Consider the following 12,103-nt stretch of genomic DNA (forward strand, 5'->3'; position numbering starts at 1 on the left):
ATCATCACACTCTGAAGAAAAAGTGTTGTAGTTTATCACATCATCTATATATATAATTCACTAAGGGCACGCAAGACACTGAGCGCAAGCAAGACAGTGTGCGCAAGCAAGACAGAGCCCCGCCCGCGAACTCTAAGACCATGGGATACGCTAGACAGAGCCCTGCCCGTCAACTGTAACCCTCCTAACGCGTCATGGGATACGCACGACAGAGCCACGCACGCCAACTGTAACCGTCTTCCCGAGTCCAGCGTCGCTCTCGAGGCACGCAACAACTCACCAAACAAAGCCTCAGTCGCTTTCGCCTGTGCAAAAGTCCACATGCACCTCTGAGCCCTGTTGACTTTACACCACACGCAAGACAGAGAGCCACGATCGCCAACTCACAGAGCCTCGCCCGCCAACTCTAACTAAGGGCAAGCAAGACAGAGAGTGCACGCAAGACAGAGAGCCACGCCCACCAACTCTAACTAAGGGCAAGCAAGACAGAGTCCCGCCCACCAACTCTAAGACCATGGGATACGTATGCATTTAGTGTATAAATGGATATAAATAATTGCATGTAAATAATTCGCCAAAATCTGTTTTATGTAAATGATACTGTTTAAAACGTTATTGTTTTTTCATCAGAAAACCCGGTTTCCACGTCTACTTGTATTAGTTTAAATGGCACTTTTACCACTCGCAATAGGGCAGACGGGCTGACTTATCGTGTCGACTGGGCAACACCGTGAATGCGGCGTCTATCTATGTATGTCTATGTTTTCCGTAGCCTGCTACAGGAAGGTACTCTCTCGACCATTGGCATTGGTTTCGCTCCTTGCTATTTTCGTTATACTGTGACGGTGGTATCCTAAGCCTTTGTTCTACTGAATTCCTTTCTCACCGTTTTCCGTTCCTATCCTTACACCGGCATATGCTACGGCGGGCTTCGGCTAGTGTACTATATTATGCCAAAATAAAAAAGCAACGGACTAAAATATGTAACAGGCTAATTACTGCCAGCACACCGGAGCCGAGTATATTCAGAAAAGTACATTTGTTGAACGCCGCAACTGGCTAGAGTCAGTTTCCAGTGCAATTTGGAAGCAAGCTGAAGCAGGGTATATGCGGTGACATACATTCGGAACGTACATTCATTGAACTCCGCAACCAGCTAAAGTTGTTTCTCTGTGCAATTTGCCAGCATGCCGGAGCTGATCATTCAGTGCCATATATTCGTTGAGCAGTCAGCTCACGACCACTTCCAGCCCCAGCAGAACTGCAGTACCACTGTCTCTGGGATTCAGCCGCTGCACTAGATGAGCCTGCAATCGTCAATATTTACATCTGTGTGTTTGCATGCAGACAGTTCAAGCGCAGTTGGCTCGGTGATTTACTGAATTTTCAATGGTTATATATGGAGTATAAAACTAAGAACTCCAATATGAATTGTAGGGCATATGAAAACGTGACGGCGACCATTAAAAAATATATTAGGGAGGGTAACAGACAGGTAGAGAGGGATATAGCAGATAAGGCAAAAGATGACCCAAAGAAATTCTTTCAGTATTTTAGTAGTAAAAGAACAGTCAAGGAGGAGGTGAAGTGCATCAGGAATAGTAAGGGAAATTAAAGAATGCAGACCGTGAAATAGCGGATGCCCTAAACTCTTATTATTCAGAGGTCTTCACAAGTGAAGTAGATAACCTCCCAGTGGTAAAAGGGACTACTAAGGAGGTACGGAGTGATTTAGTAATTGTAGATGGAGAAATACTACTTAGATTAAATAGGCTGAAGTCAAAGAAACAGAGACTAGGCTGATTCCAGGGATACAGGGGATGAATTATGAAAAAAGACTATAGAGCTGAGCCTTTTCAGTTTAACCAAATGATTCAAGAGGAGACATGATTGAAGTGTTAAACTTATGAAAGGAATTAGTACAGTGGATCAAGACTTCTGTTAAAAGGAATTCATCAAGAACACAGGGACATATTTCGAAAGTTAAGAGTAAATTTTGCACAAATAGGACGTTTTTCTTTACACAGAGAACCCCAGACACTTGAAATAAGCTATCAAGTAGGACATTAGGGACTTTTAAAACTAGACTTGATCTTTTTTGAAGAATTAAGTGGATAGGTCTGAAGGGTTTTGTTGGGCTCATGTTCTAATAAACTGATATTTTGTCTCAAACTATATAGGAACATTTACCGACTTGACTGTAAGGGGCCTAACAAATTCCTGTTGAGCTGCATGAGCATTACTCTAACTCACACCGTGGTGTGATGTTGCAATGAAAATCACATGACACATTATTCTTCTCATAACATGCAGAAATTGAAGTTTGAACATATAACTGACAAAAAATGTAATGCTAGAGTGAATGCTTTAAACAAATGAAAATTGTTAACATAAAATAACAAAAAGAAATAATCAATTTTCTAAACCTGTTTCATTCTGAGAAGCGTCTCAGCAAGCACAGGGCAGGTGGAAACATATAGTCAAAATTCTCGTTATTTAACTTGTTTAGCTTGAATTTGAAAGAATACAGTTTCTATCATACATTTTCAGATTGATTGCCAACAAAAGCCAGTAACTAGGAAAAGCAGGAATTGATCTACAGCAGAAATACTTTTCTCATGACGAACTGAACCTAAACCACCAGCACACTTCACCACAGTATAACTCTTCAAACTTCAAAGCTTCATGGTGCGAGTCCATAGAAGTTTAATTTGCAAAAATGGTGGGATTTACTCTTATGTCCGGTGGAGTGCAATGGGGTTGCTGTGCAGAGGAGTAGGGGCTGTCACAAAGATAACAGCTGATGGTCTCAATGCGGCTGACCGACGGAACTCTTTGTTTAGGTCAAGCAACAAAGTGCTAGCCTCTGAACCAGAGAACACAAGTTTGTAGTTCACCATAGCACTATGAAATATAAAAAAAAACAAAAATCCTAAAACGATTGAGACAGAATGTGTGCACGATTAAGTTGCCGATACACTGACATTAGCTGTGGGGTGAGTGATCACACCCATATTCCATTCCTGCAGTCATCACTCCTCAATTGCTCACTTGGTAAAGGTTAAGAAGTATAGTATTTAGGTACTCAGCACAGTATTAGCAGCAAAGCTTTTATCAATAAAAAAAAAAATAGTATATTTTACTTACAGGTTTGCCTAGAATAATACAGAAGCTTGATAAATCGGGGTGTAGATAATTCGGGTCCTACCAAATACAAATGAAATTGAATATAGCAAATATATGCTGGATTGGATATGGCATCAAGCAAGTCTTGTACTGCATATTATTGAAAGTTATTAAATCTTTCTAAGAGCATATTTATCTAAGGAAGTTGTTCCCAAGCTGAGGATTCTTCAGTATTTAAGATTCTTACAGAAAGTAGCTCTGATAAAAGCATCTTCAACCTGTACTGAATCTCATAAGAGAGAGAGAAGTCAACTTGACCCAGAAGATTTACCAAGATTTTTATTACATTATAAGTTGTTCAGGAATAGTCCACAATGCCTTTCACATGACTAGAATAAAGTCTTGTTTAAAATAAATTGAATCACCAGATTTAATATGCAACACAGTGCCCAAAACACATAGTGTAAGAATATGTGAAACTTTAGCCATGTATTCATTTATCTTTGATTTTTATCTCTAATGTAAATGCACATTTTTCCAAACTTGTTTGAACAGGCTTTGATGTTACCCGTTCTTACTGATCAGCTTTATTAACTGTTCTTCTCAAGACAATCCCCATTGACTTGTAAGTCAATTGCAATACATGCAGAACGTTTTCTAATTAAAACACCAAAGTCTAATACTGTGTTTTTGCCCATGTCGAATATGTACAGGCCTGTAACTCTCGACACAACTAACTGTATCAAATTGGGTCTTGACACCATATCTACATTCAATGACCAGATGCATTATTTCCTTACACTGCTAGCTTCCACCACACACATATGTATACCAAAACCTACATATACACAAAAGAAATGAGAAAAAGGTACTTGGACCATACAGGCCTACAGTATAATTCAACTCATCAGTAAAACTGCAATGAAAACGATTATTAACATTGACAGCAGATAAAGAAGAAAACATTGACAATTAATAAAAAAAAAACAGTATGCTTACCTTTGATGACCAAATGCATTAATGGATGACCCATGGACATACAAATCAGTTGTTGTAGAAGTGAGGCTGGAAGATGGGAATGGGAAAAGGGCAGGGTTGAAATTTAAAGTAGACGGAGCTGACCCTGAAGGTGGGACTGAAATTGGTGGTGGAGGATTAACAAAGGGATACAGGTGAACAGGTGGGGTATTAGATATTGCTTCAAATCCACGAGAAGGAGGAACTGCAGGTAGACCAGGGGGCTGTATGGCACAGGCCATTTCTGCTACAAATGGGGGGTGGTTAAAAATGGGATGTACTGTTGTCATTGTTCCAGGGTAAGGCAGTGAAGCAACAGTCTCTGTAGAAGCTATAGGGAAAGGATTGCCCAAAAAATCAACTCCAGACTCTTGACTATGACTCTTCTGGCTTATCCCTGCAAAACAAAAAACATTTGGATACTTTATAAGAATCTGTTAACCTTTTGGTATTGGAGAATTCAAACTAGTTAATTGTTAATAGGAAAGTAATACATATATTATACATTATAACAAGTTAAAATTTTAAATATGGCGTCAGACTCTGGCACATTCGGTAACTTAGTTTACCGTTTTGCAAATTGAAGCATTTTCTTTTTTTTTTTGATAATTACTTCAAAGATATGTCATATTTGTGCCTATTTAAACTTTCTGTAACAGTGAGATACATTTAATATAATGTAATCAGATGTATTATTTCAAGACTGCAAGCAACCATAACCTACTAGAAAAAGCTAGGTCTAAACAAAATGTACTGGTAACGCTGAACGCCTAAAAAATGGTTAACATATGACAGTTCACTCAGAGAATTAGGAAACTGAAGAAAGAAAAATCTGAAAAAATTTAGAAAGTCAACAGATGCAATTTTTGAACAAAACTAAAGGGATAATTTAGTATAAATGACCTTCTAAACTGTGTAAAAATTAAAGTTTTGTGGTCTGAAATCGTTAAACAGAAAATATACTTTTCAAAGCAGTTGCATTGTACATTTGAGACATTTTTCATTAATTGTAACAAAAACAACAACATTAATTTCTATAGCACATTTTCAGGCAGGGCTTGTAACTCAAAGGGCTTACAAGAAGTGAAAGAAAGAACAACAGGAAGAAAGAAAAACAAATGTAGAAATAAACAAGATAAATACAAAAAGGTGATCAAAAATAGTTAACCATATATGGAAATGTATTTATCATATTTTAAATATGCACTAAATTAAAGATAAAAGGAAAGGAGAATTACTTACAACAACAAAACCACCTTCCAACTGATCAGAATTCCCTTTTTAAAACTGGGTGCAAATAAATATATTTTACACTTTTGTTCAGATCTTCATTACAAATGGACTTAAGGAATGATTGACTCTAGTAAGTTAAGGATTCCATTTTTGAAGACAGAAGGTCAGAATGTCTACACTAATGCTATCAAAGTTTGAGACGATTTTTCCATTTACAGAAGACCCCCGCAAAGTCATAGTTTAGAGTTCAGGGCCTCAGTTGTTTGCAGATTTTTCCTTAGAACCTAACTAATAATTGTTAGCAGAAACCACACATATCCTCAGCAATTTTTGATGGCTTTTTTCATGGCAATACTGTACTGTAGAGAGAGCAGGAAGCAACCGTAGAGGAAAACACGGTTGGGGATGGTGAAAGTAGCCAATCCGAGAGAGTTATTCATTTTTCATTGCTGCTGATTGACTGTTGCCCTGTGACGCATCTCCGTATGAGTGTCCTTGTGTTTTCCATTTTTACCTTCTTAAAAGTCCCAAGATGCCTCTGAAACGCCCCTTACCTTCTAAGGCTTCTGGCAATAAGCCTAAGCACCAGAAGAAATTTAAGACACTCCAGGAGAAAGTTGAACTAATGGATTTTCTCCGGGAACTAAAAGGTTATGCAACAGCTATGCACCATTATGGAATCAAAAAAAGCACCGTATCCTACATAAAGAAGAACGAGGCAGTGATCAGGAGTACCATATCAGTAAGTTTCTGTGATAGTACCAAAAAGGTAACGACCATAAGAAATAAGAATATTGTCAGGATGGAATCTGCCTTAGCATTAGTGGATCAAATTGCAGGAAGATGTAAATCCTCTGCATCGTACTGCACAGCTAATTCATCATCATCATTCATTATTGGTGAGTACCTGTACATTTTACTGTATTTTTATTAAATTATTACATATTTACCCTACTTATAACAAAGAAAACGACAGGGCATACCAAAGAAAACATGCTTGCAGGAATTACAGTACATATAGTGGTAACATCAGTATTTTATATTCTAGCACTGCGGGACACATAGCAGTACAGTACTGTAGAGTAAACCGGATTACCGTTACATTAATTTTTTTATAGGTAATGTATTAAAAAAAGTTTGAAATGAAACTGTGTTTTGGGGGCATATTTACAGTTTAAACTATAAAAATAGGCATTTATAGGCATTTTTTTTAATCACATCCAAAATTTGCAGGAGTAGCATAACCCCCGCGAATTTCAGGGGTGTACTGTGTTATTTACCATGTAATTGAACTACATAGGCTACACATTTAATAGGAAAGTAGTTACCAAAACTTGTAATGGTACAAGATTACAGGTCAAAGCTTATTAATCTCTGGATTTCGTGGAGAAGGTCCACAACAGGAAGAAAGGGGCTTTTAAATGCCATCATCAGCATGAGCTCAAGCGCTTGCAGAAGTAACTCCGAGTCCAGCTCAGGACGGTGAAGGAGCACTACAGAGAAAGCTGGAGCAAAAGTTGGAGAATAACAGCATGAAGGAAGTCTGGGATGGGATGAAGATCATCACTGGCTGCAGCTCTAAGTGGGGTGCCTCCATCGAGAGAGACAGGGAGAATGCAAACCAGATGAACAACTTTTTTAGCAGGTTTGAGCACCCTAACCCACTCTCACCTCAGAGTACTGTATCCTCCACCCATCCTTCTGCTGAAGTTTCCCCCCACCCACAATTACAGCAGCCCAGGTAAGCAGAGAGCTGAGAAGACTCTGTGCCAGCAAAGCAGTAGGTCCAGATGGAGTATCGCCATGACTGTTAAAGACCTGTGCGTTGGAGCTGGGGAGTCTTCTACAGAACATCTTCAACCTGAGCCTGGAACAGGGGAGGGTCACAAGACTTTGGAAAACATCTTTCATCACCCCAGTCCTAAAGGTATCACGTCCTAATAAGCTGAATGACTTCAGGCCTGTCGCCCTGACGTCACATGTAATGAAGACTATGGAACGGCTGCTGCTTCACCACCTGAGGCCACAGGTCCGCCATGCCCTCGACCCACTGCAGTTTGCATACCAGGAGAAGGTGGGAGCAAAAGGATGCCATCATCTACATGCTACGCCGATCCCTCTCCCACTTGGACAGAGGCAGTGGTGCTGTATGAATTATGTTTCTGGACTTCTCTAGCGCCTTCAATACCATCCAACCTCTGCTCCTTAGGGACAAGCTGACAGAGATGGGAGTAGATTCCCACCTGCTGGAATGGATCGTGAACTGTCTTACAGACAGACCTCAGTATGTGCGTCTCGGGAACTGCAGGTCTGACATTGTAGTCAGCAGCACAGGTGTGCCGCTGGGGACTGTGCTTTCTCCAGTCCTGTTCAGCCTATATACATCGAACTTCCAATACAGCTCGGAGTTCTGCCACATACAAAAAGTTTGCAGACAATACTATCGTGGGCTGTATCAAGAATGGGCAGGAGGAGGTGTATAGCAACCAACCTAATCAAGGACTTTGTTAAATGGTGCGACTCAAACTACCTACAACTGAACACCAGCAAAACAAAAAAGCTGGTGGTGGATTTTAGGAGGCTCAGGCCCCTCATGGACCGCGTGATCATCACAGGTGACTTTGTGTAGAGAGTGCAGCTGGATGATAAATTGGACTGGACTGCCAATACTGATGCTCTGAGCAAGAAAGGACAGAGCCGACTATACTTTCTTAGAAGACTGGTGTCCTTCAACATCTGCAATAAGATGCTACAGATGTTCTACCAGACGGTTGTGGTAAGAGCCCTCTTCTACGGGGTGGTGTGCTGGGGAGGCAGCATAAAGAAGTGGGATGCCTCATGCCTGGACAAAATGGAGAGGAAGGCAGGCTCTATTGTAGGCACGGAGCTGGACAGTTTGACATCTATGGTGGAGCAACGGGCGCCGAGCAGGCTCCTGTCAATCATGGAGAATCCACTGCATCTACTGAACAGTATCATCACCAGACAGTGGAACAGCTTCAGCGACAGACTGCTGTCGTTATCCTGATCCACTGACAGACTGAGATCGTTCCTTCCCCACACTATGCGGCTCTTCAATTCCACCCAGGGGGGTAAACTTTAACATTATTATACAATGTTATTGACTGTTATACTTGCCTTTGCACTCTCCACCTTGCATTTTTTAACTTGCACCGCATTTTTATTTAATTAATATTGCTTTTATCAGTATGCTGCTGCTGGAGTATGTGAATGTCCCCTTGGGGATTAATAAAGTATCTATCTATCTAATATAAATAGATGACCAATACTGGACAGAGGCAAATGAGGAAAAAAAAAATTCTTACATAACTTGTGTTGCATAATACACGTCTGATATCCATTTGTATAGCCAAAATATAAAAAAGTGTACTTTTTTTTTTGAATATTAACAGTTGCTTCCAGAAAAATCTTCATTGAATGTAAACAGGAAAGATGCAATTCCAACAATACTACACATTTGAACGGAAGATTCATGACCAATGAATGATGGGGGAGACAGATCTTTCCATGTTTGCACCCCCATCAGTCTAGTTTATGTGAATCTCAAAGTTTTTCTCAGCCACAAAAACAAAATACATGTGGTAATCAACATTAAAAATATTTGGGTATAATATTCTTTTAAGGGTGTCCAAAGACATGGAGGTTAGGTAGATTGGTAATTCTAAATTGTCCCTAGTGTGTGTGTGGGTGTGTGTGTGTGTGTGTGTGTGTGTGTGTGTGTGTGTGTGCGCGCATGCCCTCGGGTGTTGGCTGGGATTGGCTTCAGCAGACCCCCCGTGACCCTGTAGTTAGGATATAGCGGGTTAGATAATGGATGGATATTCTTTTAAAGTAAGATAGAGAGGACCATCCATTAAGACTTTTTTTGATGTTTTCCATCACATTACTGAAATTGTGGTTAAATTGAGTTTCCTTGTAGTATTAACTTCCTAACATTTAAAAGTCTTCTGATACAATCAATGAAAAGTTAACACATTCAAAAGGAAAAAAGATTGGTTTCATCCGTTTCATTATTTTACCTTTTTTTTTTTTATCCCAAAGTATGATGTAAGTTAGTTTGAGGATAAATTGCACTTGTTGCTCAGCTTGAAGTCATTAAAATAAACGTTCACAACTCATATTGAAACACCTGAACAACTGGCATCTGCTGCTTACAGAAAAGCAACAGCTGCAAATTTCGAATACAAAATACTAGGAGACAGACTAGCTGCACTTTAAGATGGATAAAGAAAGAATATCAGAATTGAAGGTCCTCCTAAAAACCGTGAAAGTCCAAAACCCACTGAAAATCATAGCTGAACTATTCTGAAAAATAATGGGAGAGGACTTCAAATCAAACATTGAAATATCAGCAGCTTTCCGCATACGTGGATTGAATGCATCAAAACCTAGAAGCCTCACTGCGCATTTCGACAAATTACAACCTAAATTAAATGTGATGTCACTTCTCAGTCTGAAACAAGAGTTATATTTGAAAATAACCACATTTGTATTTTCCATGATTTCTCACCTTCAACGGCTACTAAAAAGGCTGCAGTTTACAGGATTAAACAGCAGTTATGGATAGCCAAAATCAAATAAGGCATTTTATATCTTAATAAAAGGTGTCATTTTGCTTGACTTTTCTCTAAATAGAAAGTGGATATTCAAGGCAAATTCTATATTTTTAGTTCTCCAGAGGAAGCAGAAAAAGAGCTAAGAAAATTGATCCAGGCACTTTTTGAAATTACGCTTGTGAGTCAAATCATGTCCTGGCAAGGCAAAGTAGATCTTACCTGCTATTTGGTCCATTCACGATGAAACTTTTGCGGAAATGATACATTATATTTCCTGTTCGACCATTTTTACGTTTTAACTACAATTTTGTTTTCTCCTCCTACCCAAAGGGGACTGTTTATCATCATTCATTTGGTTTACATTACTAGAACTGTACTATCATATGTCATCTGCTTAGCCATGACTACAGTTTAACATCACTCATTGTGTTTACTCTTTCAGGACTGTATATTCTAGATTTATAGTATTTCGACTGTATTGTCAATAGATCTCTGTACTTTAACCCTTCTACACCGCTGCTGGGGGGCTGGTTTTGTTTTGGACATGCTCTGTCTCTAGGTATGAAGAGGACTGGTTCTTTGAGAAGTGTGGTCTAGCCTCATTTATGGAGGCAAAATGGTGGAGTGTTTAGGGGGCAAAAGAGTGCAACCTATTTAAAAGCTATCCTTTCAACCCTTACAACTGTGAAATGCTATCACAACAACAGGCTTCATAGAAATAACTCCAGGCAAAACTGAAAATTAAGGTTACAAGCTTTCTTTAACATGACGTCCCAAGTAAGTGATGGACCAGAGGCTTACTCAGGCTGTAAAAGTGACAACAGCGTTTGTGCAGAGCGTTGCTCGGGAAACGATATAGGCATTTCTTGCATAAGCGACAGGCCCAAGCTTTACCCAGGCAATGGTGAAGACACGTCTTAACTTAGCGTCATAATGGCATCTCATAAGAAACTTTTCTTAGCAGCCCAGGTGTGTCACGTTCTCAACAGCAATAAGAGCAGTGATGACAAAGTGAATCTGTCTTCATGCAGTGAAATTGAAACAGACAGTGCAATCAAAAGTGATTCTGATGAATCTGAACGTGACACTCATGTCAACTGCACATGGGCAGTGTGCTATTCTAAAGCTGATCAGTCTGGAAAGAAAAATTCACAAGGAATAAAGCTACTTTTGTCCCGACTGTAATGTTAGATTGTCCATTTCATCTGTGCTTCAGAATATAGATATACCACACCAATGACACATTGACAGTATATATGGTATTAGCATTATTTGTATTATTCATTATTATTTGCATCATTTTTAAATTGAAATATTAGATTTAATAAATCTGTAATTTTTCAACCAAAAAAATGCAATGCTTTTTACATATATTTTCAAGAAATAAATGTAACACCAAGGAGGTTCACCCAATGTGGATGATACACACTTCATCCAAAACATATTTGCATCCATTTCTAACTTGAATACTAATGGCCAGAGACTTTGTGTTTTAAATCCAGACCCAAATAGGTCTTCTGCCACAGGGGCAATGACATCAAACACTGCAATAACAATAACACAGTTTGTAATTGATCACAATTTATCAAGATCCTTGGAGATTTCTAAATATAAACTCAAGAGCATATTCCTTCTTCTCACCAGAACACCACTGTTACTCAAAAATTGACCATTGCTTTATAGATAATTTTATGCCCCCGGCTAAATCTTGCAAGTATGACGCTATTATCTCTGACCCAGCCCCTTTGATCATGTAACTCAAATCTTTATGCTCATCTGATACTCATCTCGCAACTGGTATCTTAACCCATTTTAATTAGCTGACGAGAACTGTACAGAGTTTAAATCCAGGCAAAACTGGGGTTTTTTTTGGAGACACAAATACATCTTAAGAGTTTTCTGTAGGAATACACTGAAGGCATTTTAAAGAGGACAAATTATTTCATATCTTTCCTACAAAAATAAAACGGAAAACAAGAAGGCATCAGATTAAATCAGTGAAATTACAAGTATAGGTAAAGAACACACCAGGTTCCAAAATGAGGCACTTTATATGACAAGACAAGCTTTGCATTCAGAATTCAACCTGTTGACACCAAAAGAAATGGAGAAACTCATTTTTAAATCGCAATAACATTAATTTGAACACA

The 12,103-nt window shown here is 39.0% G+C and overlaps 1 protein-coding gene across 1 annotated transcript in view; it reads right to left on the bottom strand.

Moving 5' to 3' along the window:
• The window catches only part of LOC120536010 (cleavage and polyadenylation specificity factor subunit 7-like), a 140,509-nt gene that overhangs the window by 109,457 nt on the left and 18,949 nt on the right, over positions 1-12,103 (bottom strand). The window contains exon 3 of the mRNA XM_039764295.1: positions 4,126-4,540. Within this exon, the coding sequence (XP_039620229.1) occupies positions 4,126-4,540 (415 nt within the window). The remainder of the gene's footprint in view (positions 1-4,125; positions 4,541-12,103) is intronic.

This window comes from Polypterus senegalus, chromosome 1, assembly GCF_016835505.1.
Source record: "Polypterus senegalus isolate Bchr_013 chromosome 1, ASM1683550v1, whole genome shotgun sequence".
Taxonomy (NCBI): Eukaryota; Metazoa; Chordata; class Cladistia; order Polypteriformes; family Polypteridae; genus Polypterus; species Polypterus senegalus.